The sequence below is a fragment of the Vulpes lagopus genome, chromosome 3 (assembly GCF_018345385.1).
Source record: "Vulpes lagopus strain Blue_001 chromosome 3, ASM1834538v1, whole genome shotgun sequence".
NCBI classification, from domain to species: domain Eukaryota; kingdom Metazoa; phylum Chordata; class Mammalia; order Carnivora; family Canidae; genus Vulpes; species Vulpes lagopus.
In genome coordinates this window covers 103,729,259-103,753,631 of record NC_054826.1, presented here as the reverse complement: position 1 = coordinate 103,753,631, position 24,373 = coordinate 103,729,259, and the positions used below count along the sequence as shown (strand labels likewise).

The 24,373-nt window shown below is 54.6% G+C and overlaps 1 protein-coding gene across 1 annotated transcript in view; it reads left to right on the top strand.

Annotated features, from left to right (window-relative positions):
• Positions 1 to 2,058: 2,058 nt before the first annotated feature.
• LOC121487073 (kinesin-like protein KIF19) overlaps positions 2,059 to 24,373 on the top strand; it is a 32,836-nt gene continuing 10,521 nt past the window's right edge. Inside the window, exons 1-12 of the mRNA XM_041748522.1 lie at positions 2,059 to 2,158; positions 2,571 to 2,651; positions 6,461 to 6,571; positions 8,699 to 8,786; positions 9,660 to 9,796; positions 10,017 to 10,142; positions 10,779 to 10,973; positions 13,989 to 14,141; positions 14,712 to 14,834; positions 16,784 to 16,907; positions 21,847 to 22,024; positions 23,391 to 23,574. Coding sequence (XP_041604456.1) covers positions 2,072 to 2,158; positions 2,571 to 2,651; positions 6,461 to 6,571; positions 8,699 to 8,786; positions 9,660 to 9,796; positions 10,017 to 10,142; positions 10,779 to 10,973; positions 13,989 to 14,141; positions 14,712 to 14,834; positions 16,784 to 16,907; positions 21,847 to 22,024; positions 23,391 to 23,574 — 1,587 coding nt within the window. The 5' untranslated portion in view covers positions 2,059 to 2,071. The remainder of the gene's footprint in view (positions 2,159 to 2,570; positions 2,652 to 6,460; positions 6,572 to 8,698; positions 8,787 to 9,659; positions 9,797 to 10,016; positions 10,143 to 10,778; positions 10,974 to 13,988; positions 14,142 to 14,711; positions 14,835 to 16,783; positions 16,908 to 21,846; positions 22,025 to 23,390; positions 23,575 to 24,373) is intronic.

Sequence of the window (24,373 nt, the reverse complement as noted above, 5' to 3'; positions counted from 1 at the left end):
CACTGTCTTTCTCCTCTCTTTAACGTAGATAGCGGCCTTGAATCTGGTGCCTGTACCCCCTGCCCCAACCATGGCAGCCCTCAGGGCTCAGCACACCCGCCTGCTGCTTGCCCACGAGGCTGACCTGGTAAGGAGGGAGGCCTCCAGCCCTGTGTAAGGTCATGCATTTTCAGCTGAGCACAGTCCCATCAGTGCAAAAAAAAAAAATCGCTGTTTTTGTTTTCCATGCTCATTTCACCTGGTGAGAAAAATCCCTCTAGACTTTTCCTTGGAGTCCTACATGTTTAAAGTCTATGAGAATTGTCACTTTAGCCACTGTCACGTGGTCCTCTGAATATTTAACTTCATTCTCAAAAGAGGGTTGAATGAGTCAATGTAACCTGAACCTCTGCTTCCCATTGGTGCCTCATGAAGCTTCTGCTGCTCCACTTCTGTCTCCGGGAGCCTGACTCTTCGTCTGGGAAGCAGCAGAGCACAGGACGGGCACACCACATTTACCAGCCAGGGCTTGTATGAGCCTGAAGTGTTGTGGGATTGGAGGGGCCTGGCAGTCCCTGCCCCATAGGGCTGTGCTGGAGGAGCAGGCAGGCGGTCTGCTGTGGCCTGGGCCCGGCCATGAGGCACACTTGGCACTCCAGCCCCTGTTCAGTCATTGCTGTCCTGATGCCCCATTGGTGTGTGGGGTCCAGTGTGTGTGTGTGCGCTCATGTCCTTTAAACCTCATCGTGCCAAGACCTCGGTTTTACGTTTGATGGTAAGAGGAAGGTACAGGCTTTGGTCATTCTCACACATTTTTAACAGAGTTTTCAAAAAATTTACTTTTGATTGTTTTAAACTTGCTAGTTGTAATTGTTTTACATAATTTGTTAATAAAAGGATTTCTGAAATGCTTGTGCTTGTTCTGTTCTGTAGAAATGAATTTCCCGGGCAGAGAGATGGCCTGACCCATCTTTCGGGGCTGGGCTGGGGTGGCCCCTGCACTCTGGCCCCTCTGGCTGGGGCATTGGGGTGGGCACAGTTCCCGGCTCCCTGTGTGGGCCTGCCATCCTGGTCCTGTCTCTAGAGGCTGACAGGACGTGTAGGTGTTTGCTCTTATGTGGAAAGCAGATCCTTGGGCTCCTTTGGCGGCCTCCTGTGAGTCAGCCCAGAGCCTTTGTGGAAGGGTGATATGGACATTAGGTGGGAGGATCTTGTCTGTCCCCTTGCCTCAGTGATGGAGTGGGGACATCATAGAGCTAGCATTGATGTCCATAAGAGCACAGGAGCAGGCTGGGACAGCCATGGTGACTTGGAGGGCCTGGACTGGCCTCTGTGGGCCTTCTAGCTCAAGGCTGCAATCTCCCAAGTTGGAATTCTTGGGTTTGAACTTACCGGATTGTCAGACTGACCTCCATGTCTTTAATCAAATGTAGGAGCAGTTTGTGCACTGTTCTGGCTCTCCTAAGGCAGGCATGCTGCTTCATGACCTGGCGGAGGCGGCCTGTGTTGTGGGTCCCGGTGTTGGGGCTTCCCTGTCCATGCACACAACTGATGGTTGATGCCACTCCAGCCCAGAGTGTGGTGCAGATTGGCAGCCAGCCTGGGAAAGGCAGTTAAAAAGCACGTCCTCAACAGAAACCAGAAGGTCACTTCAAGGTTACTGTAGAGGGACAAGCATTCATAGTCAAAATTAATTTTGTTAAATGTTGGCTGGCGGTATTGGCCCCCCTTTTGTGGAAATGCTCCAGGGCTGAGCCTTGTGGCTCTGAGGCTCACCTGTAGACCAGGTGAAGCAATCTAGGAACCCTGGGGTTGCCAAGGCAATAGGTGAGTGCATAGGTATGAAGTCTGAGCTACCTCTGGAGCCCGACCCCATGTGCACAGCATGCAGTTGTCCTGTGTCCACCAGAGCCCAGGCCACCCAGCTGCTTGGGGCCTCCCGAGCCACGTGTGCAGTCCCACGTGTGCAGACAGTTGAGGACTGGCTGGGCTCCTGGGGCCTGCTGACGTCACCAAGGCAGGGCAGGCAGGGGAGGGAGGCCAACTGCGTGCACACTGATCGCCTTGTCTGCTAGGAGAGCAGGAGCGCATCATGCCCTCTGGCCTCACCACCGGCCCTTCCCTGGGCCGGGGCAGCCCAGCCATGAGAGAGATGGAGCCCAAGGACCAGCAGCTCATGGTGAGCATCCTCCCTTATATCCCCTGAGGGCCCTGTGGCCGTGGGTCCCTGATGCCACCTCCTGCTGGCCCACTGCCTTAGGTTCCTGCTTGGCACAGGTTAGGTCTCAGGGCTGCTGGTTCCTGTTGGGGGCCCTGCCTCTGCTCCCTCTCTGCCTCCTCACCCCCTACCCCATGATCTCACTCCCCAGCAGCCTCTAGACCCCGGAGGCTGTAAGACCCATCTGCTGGGGGCCTTGGAACTTCAGCCCACTTGGTGGTGGACGAGTTGAGGCCCCAGGCTTGCTCTGCACCCATTGGCTGGTTACAGAAAGACCCCTGTTGTAAAGCAGGGGGTCCCTGGTGCAGTGGGAGAATGGGGAGAAGCCTGGTGGCACCCCCGGAAGGCCACTGCCATGGTGTCCTGCCTACAGGTAGCACTTCGGATCCGCCCACTCAGTGACACGGAACTGGAAGAAGGGGCCACCGTCATCGCCCACAAAGTGGGGGACCAGGTGAGGCCGCGAGGGCACAGGGTGTGTGTCCATGGGGTTCTGACGTTCACCTTCTGCAAGCACTTCCCTGACCTGAGAAGTGTTAATACTGCGTGCTTACAGTGGCCAGAGGTGAGAGAGACACAGGGACCTGTCCCCACTGCATTCCTTTCCAGCCGGTGGTGGGGGTGGATGCTGGATAGAAATATGTACAGTGTCAGGGAGCTCACTGTCCTAGAGGAGCAAGCAAGGCAAAGGTGGTGGCGCTCTAAGACCTTGAGCAGTGCCTAGAGGAGGCAGGAGAGGGAGACCCAGGCCCGGGTAGGGGTCACTCAGAGGGCATAGGGGCAGGAGGGGCAGGTGACAGTGGGGCTTGCCGGGACCCCTGCTCCTCGGAAACGTCCCAGATGCTGAGCTGTCTGTGCAGTTTAGAAGCGTTGGCACCTGGGAGTCACATGCCAGAATAAATACCACATGTCAGGTAAGACAGATTTTTGTCAGATGAGTGAGCTGGATTTTTCCATTTGTCGTTAGAAGGGCAGCTCTAATGGGGGATTGAATGTAGCTTTTGGGAGTAGGTTTGCACTTCAGAGGTGCAGGACCAGGATGCTGGGGAGCCCTGGCTGTGCTCCCCACCAGGTGGAGATACCCAGTGCTGACCCTGGCAGGTGGGGAGCTCCGGAGCATGCTGCGGGAAGAAGAGATGGTTGGAGTGTCTGAGCTGTGCAGACATCTGGGAGTGCACTGGGCAGAGGCTGCAGAGCTAGTGTTGAATTCGTGGATCGAGGGTGGTTAAACTGCGGGAACAGAGTTGTGCAGGAAAGAATTTGGCTTAGGTGTGAAGAGTGTACGTGTTCTTAATTCAGAAGCAGCCTTGATCTCGCTACACTCGTGCCATAAGTGCACTGGGGGTTGGGATGCTGCAGGAGATAGATGGAGGGTTCAGGACCCTGGCTGTTCCTGTGTCACGCAGGGCCAGGTGACCAGCTGGAGCAGGGCAGGCAGGCAGGGGTAGGGCTGCCCTGTGCACGGAACAGATTAACACACATCAGAGGAGGAAGGGAGCACCCTTTTAAATAACTTCTAAGGCAGAAACAATTTGCTGGAATCAGCAGTGGTTCTAAGGATAGCATCACTGGTCCCCAAACCTCAGTACTGGCCTGGGAGTGTCCCCACTGTCCATGGTGACTCTCGTCCTACCGGATACTGGAGGCCTTGCCGGCCACATCCCGGGGAGGTGACTGACCCACACATGACAGGTGTTCCCTGTGGGCCCTGGTCCCGGGCAGCTCCATGGACATGAGCGCTGCCCAGAGATTCCTGCAGTTCACGGTGAGAATGTCTCCCACATCCGTGACTTTGAGGATCCAGTGACTTTAGGGAAACAGGACACTTCTGGATTGTGGGGAGGGGAAATGGCTTTAGTCAGTTGGAACTTCACATCACCCACGGCCGCGGTCCTTCCAAAGCCTTGGATATTGTGACTTGGTTGGCCTGTTGGGCAGAAGTGGGGCTGTGTGTGCAAGGGTGACAGTGCCATCCACGGGGCCCCCGGGCGCTCTCCACCCTCCCTTCTCCCATGTCCATCTGCTCTACCTTCTGCTCCAGGGTCCCTCAGAGGCCACCTGGGGCCCAGTTCCCAGAGCCTCCTCCCTCTGTGCTGCGCAAATCACTTTTTGCACACTAAAGTGAGAGGTCCTATAACATAAGGTTTGTGGTTTCAGAGTGAGCCACTCAGTGGCTGTTAGGACATGTACATCCTTGTGCAGACACCACCTCTGTCCAGTTCCAAATGGTTCCTCCTGCCCAGAAAGAGGCTTGCCCCCTCTGAGCTGCCCCCCATGCCCTCCGCCAGCCCCGGGCCCCTGTGGTCAGCATGCTGTGGGTGTTTCACATGACCAGGGTCCTGTGGAGCGTGGGCTGCACGTCTGGTTACTCCCACCCAGTGTGGTGGTTTTGAGGCTCATCCACAATATGACATGTTCACATTTCCTTTTAACTTTGTGTGTGTGTGTGTTTTAAAGATTTTATTTATTTATTTATTTATTCATTCATTCATTCATGAAAGACAGAGAGAGAGGAAGAGAGAGAGAGAGGCAGAGACAGAGGCAGAGGGAGAAGCAAGCTCCATGCAGGGAGCCCGACGTGGAACTCGATCCCGGGTCTCCAGGATCAGGCCCTGGGCTGAAGGCGGCGCTAAACTGCTGAGCCACCCGGGCTACCCTAACTTTGTGTTTTGACCTGACTTCAGACTAGCCAGAAATGATGAGAGCCACGTAAGATCTCCTATGTCTGCAGCCACATTTCCCACGGTGCTGGGGGTGGGTGGCAGCACCTGGTCATGTCTGCTCCATCCTCCTCTCTCTGTGTGTTTACACACTCCTTGTCACTGGGCTGCTTGAGACATCGTGCCCCTCCATGCCCAGAGATGTCCATATGGATTCCTTAAAATCAGGAATATTCTGTGACTCCAGTACAGCGACCAGAGTCAGGAAGTTACTACTGATATTACCCAATCCACACAAGCATTCACTATTGGCTGATTTCTCTCAATAATGTTATTTATAGGGACTCAGTGGTTGAGCGTCTGCCTTTGGCTCAGGGCCTGATCCTGGGGTCCTGGGATCGAGTCCCGCATCGGGCTCTGCATGGAGCCTGCTTCTCCCCCCTCTTCCTATGTCTCTGCCTTTCTATATCTCTCATGAATAAATAAATAAAATCTTTAAAAAAAATAATGTTATCTATAGCAAAAAAAAAAAGTTTCTCGGGTATAAGAGCTACTGCAGCTGATGCTTCTTGGACACTGAGCACGTGGTCGCTTGTACCCCTTACAGTGTGTTCTGTTACCACGTCCATCCTACAGATGGAAAAACAGAGCCCAGGGTTGGGGGAGGAGCCTGTCCTGATGCCCAGTTCCTCCAGGATTCTGGCCTGGCTTCCAGCATACACAGCGGGAACTATGTGGATGGGGTGGAGGGCTGGCCCCTGAGTTCCTTTCCTGAGATCCTCTCCACAACTACATGGAGAAGAAGAACATGAAGTTTAACAGGTTCAGCTTATGTCATGGAAATCATGCTGGCCTGAAGCCGGGGCAGGCCCCAGGGGCTGCTCCCTGCACCCCTGCCCCAGTCCCCAGGAACCTCTGGGCAGCCCTTGCCTCCCAAGGTCTCTGTTTCCAAAGCTGTGGACCCAGGGAGGGGATGGCGGGGTGGGGGGGCTGCAGGGGTGGCCAGGCTCTGGGTCTGCCCAGTGTGCCCTCAAGGCTCCGAGGGCTTCCCTCACCCCCTACCCCTGCCCCCAGGCCCCCCACCAGCCCTGGAGCTCCTCCTGTAGTAAACAGAGCTGATTGGTCTCTAATTGCCCTGCTCCCCTGAGAGAGTCTCCTTTGAACCTCCTGGTCCCCCAGAGACCTTCCTACACCTTGCTTCATAATTACGTATTTGTGTGAGATGGGAGTGCCCCAAGGAGGGGGCCACCACATGTGCTGACTTGGAGAAGCAAAGAGGGGGCTGCAGAGCTGGGGGCTGTGGGGCGGGGTGGGGGGGGTGTAGATGGGTGGGGCACGCATGCACACTCAGAGGTGCCTGGGGAGTGCAGCAGGCCTGAGGGGTGCAGGAGCCTGGAGAGGAAGTGGAGAGGATGCCTGGGGGTGGAGTCCCCCAAGTCCCCTGCAGAGAGAGGCCTGCAGCCCTCCTCCGACCCAGACCAAGACCTCAGTGCATCAGGCATCGTGGAGGGAGGGCCAGGCCTGGGGTCCTTGAAAATGCAGGAAGCCAGCCCTGATTCTGTGGGCTGCCCCTCCTCTGAGGCCTCCCTCCTGCTGCCCCTAGATGGTGGTGCTCATGGACCCCGGCGAGGACCCCGAGGACACGCTGCGCACACACCGGTCTCGGGAGAAGACCTTCATCTTCGACACTGTTTTCGACCAGCACGCATCACAGGTAACCTGCACCCCAACACCGCCCCCACCCCAACCCCTCCCCCTGGGCCAGGCTGGCTGTGGTGTCCTCCCCAGACCCTGCAGCCCCTGGGGGAGGATGTGATGGCCAGGTGGTCCTCTCCAGCACTTGTCACAGGAGTCTCCCTGCTGAACAAGGAGTCTGGCACTTGGGTCATCCCAGGGGGCCTGGGGTTCACACACATTCTCACTGGTCCGTCTAGACAACCAGGTGGGGTCCCCATCCAGTGAGGGTGGTGGATGATGCATGAGCGCTGTCGGGGGGGCCCAGCAAGGCGTGTGGTGGTGAGCTGGAACCTGAAGGAGGGAGAGCCAGCTGTGATAGCAGCAGGCGACACGGGGCTGGGGCAGGTAGTAGCTGGCCCTTCCAGAGACCCAGATGGAGAGCGGGAGTTTGGACTCAGCGTCAGTTGTTCCCCCTAGCACCCTTAAACCAAGGATGGAGTGGTTTGTTCAGGTGGCCTTCGGGTCACCTGAACCTGGCCAATGACAGGGGTCTCATCACCCCAGGCTATGAGGGGAGCCTGGGGAGTCCGGCAGAGCTGGATGTAAACCCGGGCCTCAGCGGTGGGAATGTCACACCTGCCAATGTCAGGGTGACGCTTTCTGGGGGACGTGTGGCCCAAGACCCAGCCAAGTCAAGGACATGGCCCTGCTGCTGCTGTCAGCCCTGCTCCAATCCAGTGGCGGAGACCCCTGGCACTGCGCACCACACCCTCAACCGCCAAAGAACCACGGGCTCCTTCTTCTCTCCTGGTTCTCGATTGCAGGGGGCCAGCGTCCCCAAAGCCAGGATGGGAGACAAGCATGCCCTGCCATCTTTCCTGACTCCCAGGTCCACAGGAATCAGCTGCTTTTCATCCTGTAGAGGGAGGGGGCTGCGCTCACCTGAAGGCCCCTCGCTGGCCATCACTGGGTGCTGGTGGCTTGGAGCTCACTGGGGCTGTCACCCAGAGCGCCCACGTATGGGCAAAGAGGAAGCCGCCAGACCTCAGGGCTTGGCCCCCAGCTGGCGTGGCGTTCCTTCTGCTGTGCTCTCCTGGTCAGACTCAGGAGTGAGTCAGACTAGAGTCTGGGAGGGAGGAGTGGCAGGGAGGACGCAGCCATCTTCAGCCCAGCCCTGCCCGTCCTGGCAGTCGAGTGAGCAGGACCTATCTCAGACACACTGGCCACCCCGGGGGACTGTCCCCCTCCCTCGGGACTCGACCACAGTGTAAAGAGGACGGAAGACCTCCGTGGGGCTGGAAGTAGGAGGGCCCTGGTCAGCAGCACGGGCTGTCCTTGCAGGCATGGCCTGGATGGTCTTGCCAGCCTCTCAGCAACCCTGTAAAACATACTGCCTTATGGTCCCCATTTTACAGGTGGGGGACCTGAGGCTTCTGGAGCCCATCCTCTAGTGCAAGGTCACAGCTAATCGCAGGGCCAGGTCTCAGTCTCTGAGGGTATGAGTCCAGAGCTGAGGAAGGCAGTGCTGGTGCTCAGATACTATCTCCAGGTGCTCTGCGCCGTGTGACCAGCCAGGGCTGGTGGGACCATTCAGGGACAGGAGAAGCAGGGTCCAGATGGGCACTCAGGAAGGACAGAGGAGGTGGGACTGTCATTTCTGTGGAGCTAGCCACGCCTACACTCCTGGAGGTGTCCCTTTGGGCAGGGAGCTCACTACTACACCTGTTGCTAGGCACTGCTTACACGGGATTCTCGTGGCCTGAGATGCTCGGGCCTCGATTTTGTCCCTTATGGAGGAGTCCTAATGCTCTTCACAGACTTGCCAGTCTCAGCCATTGTGTTTGACTTCTCTAGGTTCTTGAGAAGCCATGGAGAGGACCCGTGAGTGCCTAGCACCAGACATGTGTAAGGCCTCATGCCGGGAGCTGTCTCTGCACTCTCGTGTCAGCCTCCCTGCGGCTGCTCAGGGGCCTGGCCCCGTCTCACCCTGTGGGGCGGGGCAGCAGTGGGCCGGGGACTGGAGACCATGCTGTATCTGGAAGGGCCTCTTCCTGAGAGTCCCTGGCTACATGCAGACCTCGCATGCTTGTCCTCTCCAGCAGCCCGGCACCTGGACTCTGGCTGGGCTGCGTGTTCCACTGTCTGTCCTTCTGTCCATCCACAGGAAGACGTGTATCATGCTACCACCCAGCACTTAGTGGAAGGTGTTGTTTCTGGATACAACGCAACAGTGTTTGCTTATGGCCCCTCAGGTACTGCCTAGCAGCATCCCAGGAGGGGGCAGGGCTGGTGGCCTCGGGGCTGTCCCTACCAGCACAGACGGAGCACTGATCATGGCCCAGCCAGTGCTGCACTGGTCTCCGTGTACCTGTTGGCTCCTTCCATCCTTGTAGCAGCCCCAAAGTCCAGGTAGAGCCATCCTTTTCCCACAGACGAGAAAGCTGAGCCTCAGAGACATACAGTGGCTGCTGCCCCAGGTCACACAGCTGGTAGGAGTGCATGGGGACCCAGCCGCACCTGCATCTTACTGCCCACAAGGACCCACAGGCTTGTCCATAGCTCCTAGAAGGCTTGACGGAGGTCCACAAAGCTGTGCCACCTCTTGTTTCCTGAAAACTGTGATCGCAGAGGGCCAGGGCAGATGGGGAAACCAAGGCCTGAGATGCGCCTTGCCCAGAGTCACAGCCTGTTGGTGTCATTCATTCAGAAGATGAATGTTCATTCAGAACACCTACTGTGTGCCAGGCACTGGCAGAGGAAAAGCCATCTGATCCTGGGTTTTGGGAGCAGGGACAGGGGAGAGAGGCATCCTTGGCGACAGCTCTCTTCCTGTTATTGTAGGAATAGCACCCATGTCTCAGAACTGGGGGAGGGGCACACACCCCGTGGTCTTTCCTGCTCCCCTCGTTATTCAGCCTGCGTCTACACGATGTTCCCGGTGCCCCTGCGCCCATGGTTTCTCCCACAGAGGAGCCATCAGACGCTTCCGTGTTCCCAAAATGGAAGATGAGCACGTCTGAGTGTTCAGGACCGTTTGGCCAACATAGAGGAGGTGTGAGCCATCTCTTAGGGGCGCATGTCCAGGTGAGTCAGGAATGCCCGCCGTGGTGGGTGTCCCCCCGCAGGTGCAGGGAAGACCTACACCATGTTGGGGATGGACGCGGAGCCCGGGATCTACCTGCAGACCCTCGCCGACCTCTTCCGGGCTATCGAGGAGATCCGTGACAGTGCAGACTGCAGCGTGTCCATGTCCTACCTCGAGGTGAGCCCGCCTAGCTGCCTCAGCTGCCCTATCCATGACATGGGTGCAACCATTCACTACAGCCCTCTGTGTGTGGCCCCTGATGCCCACCGGCCTCATGGAAAAGCCTTAGCCCTCTGGGCATCTGAGACTGCTCTGGGGATGCAAGGCCCCTGTGATCATTAAGTCCTGCCCTGCTTTTGCACCAAAGCTACTTTCCCGCTTTTGTCCCTCCTCCCAGATTTATAATGAAGTGATCCGAGATCTCCTGAACCCATCCTCTGGGTTTCTGGACCTGAGGGAAGATTCTAGGGGCAGCATCCAGATCGCAGGCATCATGGAGGTCTCTACCTCAAACGCCCAGGAGGTGAGGGTCACGGAGGGAAGTAGGCCTCAGCCTCGGCAGCCACCCTCGCCAGAGCTCACCAGCAGAGCCGCACCCGCAGCCCCGCCCCCCGTTGTTTCTTGGCTAATGGGGTGACAGAGGCTGTGCTTGGAGCAGACATCGCTGATAGACCACAATGCCCTTAGCAGCATCCCTTGTGGGGTTGGGTCAGGGAGCCTTCCTGCTTGTCCTCCCTCTACTGCGGCTCGCTGGCTTGGTTCCCATGGCAGCTTGTGCACAAACAGGTTTCAGCCTGCCTGCCAGCCAGCGAACCCATATGACTGTGGGGTTCTGTGGTGGAAAGTTCTGGGACTGCCCTTGGCTCTGTGGGGAAGAGGAGGGTAATCCAGTGGTGGTGTCTGCAATGCACAGAGCAGGGGGAGGGTGGTACAAGCATCCACAATGGTCTGTTCCTGCTGGACTGGTTGACGGAGGATTAATCGGTCACTCCGTGCTGCAAACCAGAAATTGCTTCCACTGGATGAGGTTCTGTTGGCAAAGAGCTGTCCAAGAGGGCTCAAGGAACCAGCGCTCCTCTCTTGGATTGGGTGGTTCTGGAGGGAGCATGTGGCCTCCCATGGGCCCCGACCACCCACCCAACCCCACCTGTGTCTTCAGATCATGCAGCTGCTCACCAAAGGCAACCGGCAGCGCACGCAGGAGCCCACGGCCACCAATAAGACGTCCTCTCGCTCCCACGCCGTGCTACAGGTCACCGTGCGCCAGCGGAGCCGTGGCCCAGATTTGGTGGAGGAAGTGCGCGTTGGGAAGCTCTTCATGGTGGACCTGGCAGGCTCAGAGCGGGCATCGCAGGTTCTCTGACGTCCCTCCCACCCCTCCCACCTCCCCACAGTTACTCACCTGTGGCCTGTGAGCAGGGTGCTGCCCCTCCTTGTCCAACAGGTTTTCAGTGCTTAGAGCTGTACTTGGCCCAGAGAGGCATCACTCATTAACCAGTGATAGAGTGAAGGGAGTCTCAATGCGGGTTGAGTGGCCAAGTTCACTGAGCCAGTGTTTACAAATTTATGGTTCCTGCGTGGCTGGCTCTCCTGTTGGGTGAACATCACCCAGACCCAGGGAGCTCTGAGCCTCTGGGGAAAGAGAGTTATGTGAGTGGATAATTATGGCACAGGTGGGCCTGTGCTTTGAGATTCAGGGTCTGCATGGAGGCTGTGGGAGCCCAGAGGAGGGCTGGATGGTGGGGTGGGGTCTTAGGGCTGAGCCTGAGAGGGGCATTAGGAGTTTGGTGGGATGCAGGGAAGGGCATGTCAGGTGGAGGGAACATGTGTGTCAAGCATAGCTGTTGGGAGGACGGCGCCCAATTTACTGTGGACCGACCTGGCTGATGGCCCCGACACTCCTTCTGAGGGTCCCACTTGCCTGTCCCTGAGCTCTTGTTTCACCTGTCCTTTGTGGCAACTGTCACTGGGAAAGGGCAGCTTATCTTCTGCTGTCCCAGGCACCTGAGCCTTCTTTGAGGGCAGGACCCAGCCCAGGGCCGGGCTGGACAGAGGCAGTGTCCACATGGTAATGTTATCAACAAATGGCCCTTAGCTGATATGATCCACGTAACCGCCAGCACAGTGTAAGGTGGGCAGCAATGTGGAGCTGGGACCTGGCAGTGCTGTGACTTGGCCGTGTTAGGTGGTGGGTCCAGGCTTTGGACCTGGGGGCATTTTCCCAAATCCCTGCCTTCTGCTGCTGTGATATTTGTCTTCCAGTTTTTGATCACTGAGTCATTTTATCCATTCGCTGACCTGCCCTGGGCCTGGCTTGGTGCTCCAGTTGCTAAAATGAGCAGGGCCTGGCCAGCTGCTAGAGTCAGACTGGTTTAAAATGCAATGTGTTTGTAGAAAATGTGAGGCACAGGAGGGCCAGGAGACCAGGAGCTGACTGCCATTGGAAAGATGGTCTTTACTCAGTTCTAAGAGGAAGGGGCACGGGATGCCACACGGGGCCGCATGGGGCAGCACCAGGGCTGGTCAGGAGGCAGGGGGTGATGCTGTGGGGGAGAGCCTGCTTATGGTTTCTGGGGGAAGGCAGGGGAGAGGTGAGCGGGCCGGGGACTGGCTAGTCTGAGTAATTCCAGTGGGCTCTGGGGCTTGGGGCTACCCTGGTTGTCTGGTCCCTGTGGGGTTTTAGGAGAGGGGACAGTGGCCCAGAGTGGGATGGTGGATGTGTGGGCTCTGGGTTGGTGGTCTGCATTTGAAAGGGGTACTCCAGATGAGTTGTTCCTTATCTCCAGGAATTGCCTGATCCTGGAGGGGGCAGTCGCTCCAGGGTCCGCAGGGATGTCAGTTGTCAAAGCATCAGGGTTCAGATAATAAAGGACACAGTTGGCACACAGACAGATGTGGGTGCGGACAAGTCACGCAGGTGAAGCCCCGTTTGATGGAGGTCTGGGACTCTGGCCTGGTCTAGCTGGGCCTGGCTGTGTCCTCGGGACAAGATGGCCAGGGTTGCAGGGACAGAGTCCAGGGTCTGAGTCCTTGCTCTCACTCTGCTCTGACTTGCAATGTGCCTTTGGGTAAGCCATTGCCCCTCTCTGGGCCTTGGTTTTGTTTCAGCTGTATATTCAAGTGGCCTACATGGGCTAGTTTTACCATCTGCTTGGCACTCGCGAGCTGTCATTTCTTCATAGAAAATCACTTAGAAAAGACTGTGCTACAGGGCATGAGGTCTCTGAGAAAGCCCCCTAACTTTGTGACACGGACGCATGATGTGAGCAGCTGCCCTGGCTCTGACCACGCCAGCAGCTCCGGTGCTGCCCTGCACTAGCTCCCACTTTTTTTTTTTTTTTTAAAGATTTTATTTGTTTTTTCATGACACACACACACACACACACACACACACACACACACACAGAGAGACAGAGACAGAGACACAGGCAGAGAGAGAAGCAGGCTCCATGCAGGGAGCCTGATGTGAGACTCAATCCCCTGGGCTGAAGGCAGTGCTAAACCGCTGAGCCACCTGGGCTGCCCCCAGCTCCCACTTAATGAAAGTAGTAGCTGGCATTTATCGCTTGCTTCTGTGGGCCCAAGCCTGCCCTAGCCTGTTGTACATTATGCACTAATTCCTCACCATAACCCCATGAGGTCAGAAGATTGCACCTTTTGGCAAAAGAGGAAGACGGGACAGACTAGGAGATCTGTTAGAGATTCTCAAACCATGCTCCAGGTTGACTCCAAAATCCATGCCCTTAAAGAGAAAAATAATTTTTTTTCCTGATTTCACATGTACTAGAAACACAGTGCAGAAAATATGGAATATAGGGATCATGGGAAGAAAGTAAGAGTGCCCACCGTGCTTGCACTTGGAAGTATTCACCACGAGGGCAGTTTGGCTCCCTCACACATCTTCCTTCGAGCAGCCCCTTCTGTGAGCCGGGCAGTGCCAGGGTTCTGGCCTCCGGAGACACTTGGCCATCGCAGAGCCTGGGATCCAGCGGGGAGTGGACAGGAAGATGGGGATCACGGCAGAGAGCAGGGCAGTTGCTAGGGAGGCCCAGTGATGGAGGAAACAGGGCCACAGAGAGTGAGAACAGGGAGCCCCTGTGCCAAAGGTGAGGAAAGTTCTGGCATGGGGAAACCCACACGCCCGTCTGCGCCTCGTACAAGTGGGGTTATTGTGCATGGATGTCCCTCTAATCCGGGTCTCATCTCCTTTAATGAGGAGCACACCATTGCCATCTGCATGGAGCTCTGCTGTGTTCCCTCTTGTGGCCACGTAGTGCCCCACACAGAATCCTGTCACCTCCGGGCCCCAGGCAGTGCAGTGCATGCTGTCTGAGCCACTCGGGCCCAGACCTCGTCCTCTCCCACCCAGACCCAGAACCGCGGCAAGAGGATGAAGGAGGGTGCCCACATCAACCGCTCCCTGCTGGCACTGGGCAACTGCATCAATGCGCTCAGCGAGAAGGGCGGCAGCCGGGCGCAGTACGTGAACTTCCGAGACAGCAAGCTCACACGCCTGCTGAAGGTACAGCCATGGGCCCGCATCGCTGGGGGCTTCCCTGCCAGGAGGGAGGCCCAGACCTGGGGCTGAACACTGCACCCCCGCTGGGAACCCCTGAAGGCAGGAAAGCATTGTAGAAACCGTGACTGGTCACTGTTTGACAGCTCCATCCCTCTGAGTGTGGGCGCGGGCCAGCCTGGGCTTACATATTCCCAGCCACAGGGAGCTCACTACCTTACTGAGGCTGTCTGTCCCATCTTGGACGCTCTGACAGTGAGATATTCCCCCCCTATTCTGGGATGGACACTGCCCCCTCTATTCTGTAGCATGGGTGAAGGTGAACAAATGGTCAAAACAATAAGTAAATGTCCCTGTAGATCTGGCTTCTCAATATAATCTGTTCTCATCAGAGCAGAAGTCCGAGGGGGTGGGCCTGGAACAGATGTCACTTTGTCTGAGTGTCCCCTCCCCGAGTACCAAACTCTTGGTCCTGGTATCACCTGCCATGCTCAGGGCTTGAAGCAGGAACCTCAGAGGGCTGGGATGGGAGGGAGATATTACCCTTACCCCCAGCTTGGACCTTCCGCTGCACAGGATGCCCTGGGAGGGAATAGCCGGACCGTGATGATCGCACACATCAGTCCAGCCAGCACGTACTTTGAGGAGTCTCGGACCACTCTGCTGTATGCCTACAGGGCAAAGAACATCAAGACAAGGGTGAGGCCCCCATGTGCTCACTCATCTGCTTCCCCACTCACTGAATTCTAACTCAGTGCTCCCTGCAGAACCTCTAGGGGAGGCTCCCATCCACCGCAGGGCTCCCAGCATGCTGAGTTCCTGGGCACCTGACATATCTGTCCCACTTCTCGTCTCTGAGATGGACACTGGCATTGAGTTTCAGGCCCCCAAGTCCAGGAGGACCTTATCTCAAGATCCTTAATTACATCTGCAAAGACCCTTTATCCTCATGAGGCCGCAGTCTTGGGGTTCGGGGTGTTTATGATGTGGACTTAGCTGTCAGGCACACTATGAGCCCTTGATGTTTTGATTGAATTTATCGCCACCCTCTCCCCAGGAAGAGGGGCCTATTATCTTTCCATTTTGCAGCCTGGGCAGCTGAAGCATGGAGAGAGATAGGGCAACTTCTCCAACCTTCTCGGCCCAAGCAGAGTTGGTGTTGCCACCCAGAGAGCCTGGCTGCAGCTCATTGCATGAGCTGCTGTGCCGCTTGGCCACACTGCAGCGTTCAGTGTAGAGGATTCATCTCCGAGGGCTGTATGCAGGTGCAGGGACACCACACATGTATGCTGCCCAGGGCACACAGGCCTAGTGGTCAGCGAGGGGAGGTGTCACTGGCTGTGGTTCTCATTGCCCACAAACAAGGGATGAGCCCTTCCCACTGTGCGGCTCTGAGTGAGGTGCCAGGATAGCCTCTGCTTTCAGCCAAACTTTGAGCTTAGCTATGGGGTGAGGCAGATGGCAAATATGACCTCCCACAGATAAGTGTGTCACTTCCAATTGTTGTGAGTGCTCTCTCCGTGACAGCCACAGGGTGCTGCAAGGAAGAGCGGTGGAGAAGACAGAGTTCAGGGGGTCAGTCGAGGACACCGGGCCCCGAGTGAGGGATAGCCTGGGTGTGCAGGCTCAGGACTGTCAAACAAGGTGTTTGTGCCTCATGACCAGGACTTCCACCCTCCTAATTCAACAAAGATAAGCTTGGGCTCATGTGCTCCAGGAGGCTGTGTCACTAGGAAAGCCCCAAAGTAACCGTCAAAGGGGACAGGGCCATCAAACTGGTGCATCCCTCCCATGGACCGCTTTGCAGCTGTTGGAGAGAATGGGGCAGACAGACGGCCTCCCAGACACATCACCGGATGAAAAAAGCAAGTTAAAGAAGAAAAGTTCTGGGGAGTGCCCAACTGACTCAGTAGGTAGAGCATGTTGACTCTCAATCTCAGGGTTGTGAGTTCAAGCCCCACGTTCAGCATGGAGCCTACTTAAAAAAAAAAAAAAAAACGTTAAAAAAGAAAATAATAGCCCTGGTCTGATATAATTTACATAGAAAACCAAAGCTAAACCTGTAGCAAGAAACTCCCCCTCTATGTCTCTGTAGGTGTATATACGTGAGCAAAACCACACAGAGGAAGATCCAGAGGGCACACATCAAAGTTACGCAGTGGTTATCCATGGGGAGGGTTTTTAAAAAGACTCTTGATGGATCATTTGAAATTTCTTCACTGGCAAAAAATGCATGATGGAAAATTTACCATCTTAACGAATTTCAGTGAACAGTTCAAGGGCACCGAGCACATTCCCGCTGCTGAGCTGCCATCCCCTCATCTGGTTCTGGAATGTACCATCCCCGTGACACACTGATACCCTGGCCCCACCGTCTACTTTCTATCTGGGAGTCTGATGACGCTGGGATCTCATGTGGGTGGGGTCCCCATGTCCATCCTTCTGTGTCTGGCTTGTGTCACTCATCCTCTCGTCCTCAGGGTGCATCCCTGCGGTGGCAGGTGGCAAGGTTCCTCTCTTTTCAAGGCTGAGGTGTGTCAATCTGAATTTTCCCAACGAAATGTGCTGGCGTCCTTGTGGTGTGAATATGTCACGCAGCAGGACGGTTCCCACAAGCTCTGACCTTGGCCGCGTGTCCCATCCACCAGGTGAAGCGCAATCTGCTGAACGTGTCCTACCGCATTGCACAGTACACGGACGTCATCTCTGACCTGCGCAGGGAGATCGAGCACCTCAAGTCCAAAATTGAGAAGCAGGAGGGGGAGAAGAGAGGTAAACCTGGTGTCTGGGAAGCACAAAGTAGAGCCAAGCTCCTGGGACCCCTGTGGCTGTGCCACCCCACCCAGGGCATGTGGCGTGGCCTTCGGTGCCAGCCCGCCATGTGCTGCCTGCCGTCTCCGGGCCCCTGGTGGCAAGGAAGGGCTGGCTTCCCTGCCTTCTCCCCAGCTCCTCCTCTACCTTTCCTCTCCTTCTCACCCTCCCACATTCTTGTTTTTTCCTTCTCCCCAGATCAGTTTTTCTTTAAAAACATAATCTTCCACTCTGGAATAATTTTAGATTTACAAAAAAAAAAGTTGCAGAATAGTACAGAGAGTTCTCTGCTTCCCCTAATGTCAGCATCTAAATCTGTGTTTATTTGCTGTGGCAAAGCTCACACAACTTAACATTTACCGTCTTCAAGTGCGTACATGGTTCAGTGGTATTTGTCTAGTCCACAGTGTTCTGCAGCCACCATCTCCATCTGGTTCTAAAGCATTTCCACCTTCTCCCCAAACAGATCCCATGTCCATCACACAGTTTCTCTCCATTCCCCCTTTCTCCCCAGACCAGTCTTAGGGTAGACCTTCCTTAGGGGTGAGCATATCATAACTTCTCCAAAAATTATAAAATTAATCAGTAAGTTAAAAAGATATCTTTAAAAGCACCAGTAAGAAAGTCAGGCACACACACATGTATATATATGTACATACATACCTGCATCCATACATGTTCTTATGCCTGATTAAGATAAGCTTTGCCATAACAAATGCAGGATTTTTGAAAATCGATAAGAAAGAACAAATGAGCCAAACCTGGGGGAATAAATAGATGATTCAAAGAATTCTTAGTGGCCAATAAACAGGGAAAGATTCTTTTTTTTTAAGATTTTATTTATTTATTCATGAGAGACACAGAGAGAGAGGCAGAGACGCAGGCAGAGGGAGAAGCAGGCTCCATGTAGGGAGCCCGATGTGGGACTCCATCCCAGAACCCCAGGATCACTCCCTAAGCCAAAGGCAGATGCTCAACCACTGAGCCACCCAGGTGCCCATAGAGAATGATTCTTAATTGCATCAGGAAACAGACACATATTGAAATAATTTTCACTGATCAGATTGGCTGAAGTTAAAATGTCAGGTAATAGTAAACAGATGATATAAAATACAGTATGTAGATGGCAATGTGAACACTCTTACTGGGAGTGTGAATTACCCTGTGTCTTTGGGAGGCCAGCTTGGCAGCATCTGTTCAAACTTAGAGCGTGCGTGTTCTGTGCCCTAGCACTCTCACTCCTCCAGATCCACCGGGGGGCCCATGTTCTCCTGTGCCCAGGAAGCTGGGGGACCATAGTGTGCCCATCATGGGGTGGGGATGGAGGTCTGGATGAACAAACTGATGTGCCCCCTGACTCTGGTTACGGAGGCTGGGCAGGCCCATCTGTGTAGCCAGACCCCACGTAGGCATGTTGCTCACATTTTTTATTATGGGAATTTCCAACACTTGCTGAAGAAGTCAAGAATGGCATACCCCAGCCAGAGCCACCACCAGGCTCACTCGCTGTGTCCTCCCCACGCTGCCCCCATCCCATCATCTGGAGGTGAATTCCAGACATCATACCACTGTACTCAGAGATACGAGAGTACGTACTCCCTATGAAACAGAGACTCCACCAACACAAAACTACATGCCTTTTCCATGGCTAGAAAATGTGTCCATGTCTGTGGTGTCATCAGATGGTTGGTGGGGGTGCAAGCTTCCAACAAGCCCGTCGGTGTCATCCGGCCACACCTTGAATGTGGCCTCTTCTCTTCCATGAGCACCCCCTCTTCCCTTTTGTGGTTTTCCTTTTGATTCTTGCTGAAGACACAATCCTTTGTCCTGTGGATTTTCTGACTGTTGGCTTTGCCAATGGCTCTGTCCTCTAAGCTCCTATACAAGGGCAGTTGTACTAAATGCTGGGAAAAGGGGTTTTCAGACTTTCATTAAAAGTTGGAAATTGAGGGCATGTTGTATGAAGGGATGCGGGTGATAGCTGGCAGGTCCCTGACACCGTAGCCACACCAGTGACTGGTCCGGGGACTCCATAGAGGTGGTACCCCAGGAACAGGAGGTCACGGAGCTCAGGTCCTCAGGTTGGTGTCTGGATCACCTGGGAGGATTTGGGAGTCACCAAGAAAACTAAGAGAGCAGTGGTGAGGAGAAACTCCAGAGCCAAGTGTGAGCATCTTCCACAGAGAAGGGACAGTGGCCATGGCATCCCGGAGGCACTGCTGAGAGGCTCTGTTGAGTCTTCCTCCGGCCTTTTGTTGTCTCCTTCCTTGCACTGGCTGTAGGTTTATTATTTTTTAAAAAGATTTTTTTTATTTATTCATGAGAGACACACAAAGAGAGAGAGAGAGAGAGAGAGAGAGAGAGGCAGAGACACAGGCAGAGGGAGAAGCAGGCTCCATGCAAGAAGCCTGATGCGGGACCCGATCCCAGGACCCCAGGATCACACTCTGAGCTGAAGACGGTGCTAAACCGCTGGGCCACCTGGGCTGCCCGTAGTTTATCCTTCCTTCACTAGCTCCCTGAGGTCACTGCTGTCATTTGACATGAACCTGTCTGGATTGTGTTCTGTGCAGCGTGGTAGACACGGATGTGTCCAGATAGGGATGCATGGTTTATGTGATATATGTCCATGGGGCAGGGGGTTGACTTTAAGGTTTGACATAAAATGACATTAGTCTATGGCTATTGCTCTGTACCTTGTTTTTCTCACCCAGTGGTGTGTCCTGGTGGCCTGTGCAATGGGTCTGCCCCATTCTCTAGTCTCTCCAACAGCTGCAGAATATTCCACTAGAGTCTGCAAATCTCATCCCCTTTGATGGGCACTTTGGGGCTTTCTAGTTACTCGGTCTCCTTGGGCACATGGGTGCCTATTTGTTTTAGGTGATTTGGCTCAGGGTTCTGTGAGAACAAAAGGGTGAAGGAAGTCTGCAAAGAAAAGGGGCTGTTTTTGATGCCAGACTGCTTCCCAGGTGGTCAGCAGAAGGCTGGCGGGTGAGTGGGGGTGAAAGATGGGGTTGTCGTAGAGAATTTGCAAAGTTAGGTGGTGACCAGGACACTTGGACTTCTTTGGAGTCAGTGCTGAACAGGGAGGCATACTGTAAGGACCTTTACCCTGATGGCCTCTTAATTATTGGGAATGGCCCTAGGTGGTCTGTACTGGGAAGGCGGGCAGTGTCATGAGGGATTGGTGGTCTCATGGTGAGCCCTGAGGGCATGATGGGATTCCCTTGGGTCCTGCTGTGGCATGCCTGGGGTAGTAGTGGGATATTGGTGTGCATGTCTCTGCCAAGAGCATTATGAGCATCTCCAGGGTACCAACTACTCCCCCATATCTTGTTTTAATGACTACAATGGTCAGGTATTCAGATGCATGGTTCATTTTTCCCATCTCAGATTGCTTCGCATTTAAGGAAAAAGTGCCCCTTGACCACTGCCCTCCAGGTCAGGGGAACAGACTGTGTGTGGTCAGAGTGGAGCTACCATGGGGCAGTCAGGGAATACCATCAATTAACCATGGACAACTATTAGGTAGGAGCTTACATGGGAAACAAAAAGACAAAACTAGTTTGCTCTGTGAAGCTTACATTCTAGTAGGAAAGTCAGGGGCCAAACATGGATCACAAAATGTTTATCAATTACCAATGTGCAGAGGACTGTGAAGAAGAAGGCAGGATGTTATCAGAACAAGTGGCAGGTGGACCCAGATTGAGAATCTGAGAGGGTTTCCCTGAGGAAGTGAGTGAAGTCTGAGTTCAGACACACCCCTCCTTGGATTCCTGAGATGCAAATCCAGGTAATCTGACCCCAAACCAGGTAAAGAGGCCCTCTAAACCATCCATTGGATTATCTAGCCATCCATCCATCCATCCTTTCCGCTCTTATCCATCTATCCATCCATCATCTACCCACCCACCCCCCCATCCACACATCCATCTCTCCATCTCTCCATCCATCCATGATTTACCCACCCATTCATCCATCTATCATCTAACCATCTATTCACCCATTATTCACCTATCCATCCATCCACCCATCCATCATCTACTCATCCATCCATCCATCCATCTATCCATCCATTATTCATCCACCCATTCATTCATGTATCCATCATTCACCCATCCATCCATCCATCCATCCATCCATCCATCCATCATTTACCTACTCATCCACCCATCAACTACCCATCCACCCACCTATCCGTACATTTATCTCTCCATCCATCCATCATTCACCCACCCATCCATCATCTACTCATCCATCCATTTTTCATTGACCTATTCATCCATCCACCATTCACCCATCCATCCATCCATCATTCATCCATCCATGATTTACCCACCCATTCATCCATCCATCATCTAACCATCTATTCACCCATTATTCACCTATCCATCCATCCACCCATCCATCATCTACTCATCCATCCATCCATCCATCCATCCATTATTCATCCACCCATTCATTCATGTATCCATCATTCACCCATCCATCCATCCATCCATCCATCCATCCATCCATCATTTACCTACTCATCCACCCATCAACTACCCATCCACCCACCTATCCATACATTTATCTCTCCATCCATCCATCATTCACCCACCCATCCATCATCTACCCATCCACCCACCTATCCATACATTTATCTCTCCATCTATCCATCATTCACCTACCCATTCATCCATCCATCCATCATCTGCCCATCCATTCATCCATTATTCACCCATTATCCATCCATCCACCCACCCATCCATCCATCCACCTATCTATCATCTGTCCATCCACTCATCCATCCAAACATGTGTATAGAGTTCTTGGTCCAGACCACTACAAGCATTGAGTTCCACCTTGGCTTAGGGAGCATTGCTCCTGGTGCAACTAACTCTTTTCCTGCCCCCAGTCATGATCCCCCCCAGTGATGGAGAGGAGGATAGCCGCCTGCAGATGAACAAGATCCGGGCACAGCTCATCGGAGCCTTCAAGGAGCAGTTGGAGATGCGGCGCAGCCTGGTGGAGCTGGAGAACACCAACATCGAGCTTCATGTTGACACGTCCCGCCACCTGCTCACCATTGCAGAGTGAGTGTGCCCATTCACCCAGGGCCCAGATGCCATGCATCTGCACAGGGCAGGGAGGCAAGCCAGGACACAAGGGGCCACTGGGAAAGCCCTTTTTTGCTATTGTGCAGCCTCTACCTCCTGCAGGTCCCCCAAGGGGACTTTAGTGAAGGGCACCTTCTCTTCCCAGGCAGGATTCATGGCCCAATCCCTTCCTGCTCTCCTGTCCCTGTTGCTAAGCTGGGCCGGATGGGGAAAGGCTTGCAGTTCCTTTTGATTTCCTTGTCTCAAGCTAGAGTCCAGAGTCAGCCCTGGCAGGTTAGGATTAACCCCATTTTACATAAGAGGATGTTGAGGCTCAGAGGGGATGTGGGTTTATCTAAGGTTGTACACCCACTAGGCCAGGACTCATCTACCCATCCACATATACTTGCTATTTGCACCTACTGTGAATAGACTGACCACACATGGAGGGACTGGCCATGCAATTTGTCATCTGGAGTGGGATGTGTTTAAGAGGGTGAGGGGGTGCTATTTATGCTGGGACAGCGGGTGTGCCTGGTCCTGCCCCGGACAAATTAGCACACCTGGCTCCCCTGCTTACAGTAACTAACATGGAGTGTTGGGGCCCCAGCCCATTTCTTATCTTGTCCTCCCCACATTCTCCTCTTCCTGCTTCTTCCTGTTTCTTTTCCTTATTTTTTTTTAATTTTTATTTATTTATGATAGTCACACACAGAGAGAGAGAGAGGCAGAGACACAGGCAGAGGGAGAAGCAGGCTCCATGCACCGGGAGCCCGACGTGGGATTCGATCCCGGGTCTCCAGGATCGCGCCCTGGGCCAAAGGCAGGCGCCAAACCGCTGTACCACCCAGGGATCCCTATTTTCTTAATTATACACACAGTGTGAGATCTGCACTGGAGGAATTCTTATACCAGGAAAGGCTCTCTGTCCACCTGTTGCTGCGTCCCCCCACCCCACAGTGTCCGTGGCAGTTCACACCCAGCCTGGTGACCTGTCATCCTCTTTGAGGTTTTGCCCCGAGTGGGGTCATCACAGCTAACCTTCAAAGCCCCAGGTGTACTGTTGCCATTAGGTCCCACGGCTGAGGAAAGCAGGCTCAGTGGGGGCACGTTTGTGTATAGGTGGCCTGAGGCCCCCTGGGCAGAGCCGGGTTTGGGGGTGGTGGGCTGGAGGCAGCAGAGTCCCGTGCTTAATCATTCAGCAATCCTGTGTAATGTTCACTGCCTCTTTATTTCCTTCCAATTTTTGTTTGTGCCCAGTTTTTACAGCCATCAGGTGGCAGTTGTCACGCCCAGGCCTGTGGGTAGACCAGCCCTGGCGTGGCTTGCACCCTGACCCCTGACCCCTCTGTTGTGGCTGCAGCTGGGAGCGTGAGAAGACCCACCAGCATGCACACAGGGACAGGACATCAGAGAGGGACGAGGAGGCAGCAGAGGCTGATGCAGTTGGGGATGAGGGCGAGTCTGTGGAGCCACACGAGGTGGCTCTGGCCAGAGAGGAGGTCAACATGCTTTTGGCTGAGCAACGGAAAACTGCAGCCCTCAAGGTAGGGAGGAGAGTCTGCACATGTGTGGTCACATCAGCAGTGTGAACACAGTGCCCCGGGTCAGGCCTACCACAACCAACCGGCCTGTAGTTGGGAGCCAGGCTCAGGAAGTAGAGATAAATGGTTCCACATCCCCTGGGGATGTGACCTGGGCTGACTGCAGAGTCCATGCCCTTCATGCTAGTGATGGCAGCAGGGGGTGGCAAGGGTCAGCTCGCAAGAGGACCAGCCCCTGGGGGACCAAGGAGCAGTGGCCGTGCAGACGGGATAGCCCCTGCCCGCCCATCTGCACAGGCAGCTTAAAGGCAAAGCCTCCAGCTTAGAGGGTCTCATGGGCAAGCGCTTTGACCTGGTCCATGTTTTCTGGGGGCATCTCACTCCGTCTTCCCCGGCTCAGGTCTTCCTGACCTGGGCAAGGGCCAGAGGAAGCCCGGTTCCTCCCTGGGGAAAGAAGCCTCTAACACTCCTGTATCTGAGAAGAGCTGGCTATTTCCATGAGCTGTTAATGTGGTAGCTCATTCTTTTGCGATACTGCTTCAGAGAAAGGGCAGAGCTGGCATGGCTGCAAAGCTGGGAAGTGCCCTGGAGCAGCCACTGGATCAGCACATTAACATTAGCCTGCTCAGTGCTCAGTGCTCAGGGGTGTGTTCCGGCTTATGGAGGAAGCATCTGCTAAGGTCCAGGTACTGACAGCAGGGGACACTTACTTCAGTGAAGAGCCACAGAGCCTAGCTGAGAAGCTCCTCCTGTTGCTGCATCTCCCCTGGAGATTATGGGATCTCCCTTCGAAAGTCCTCTA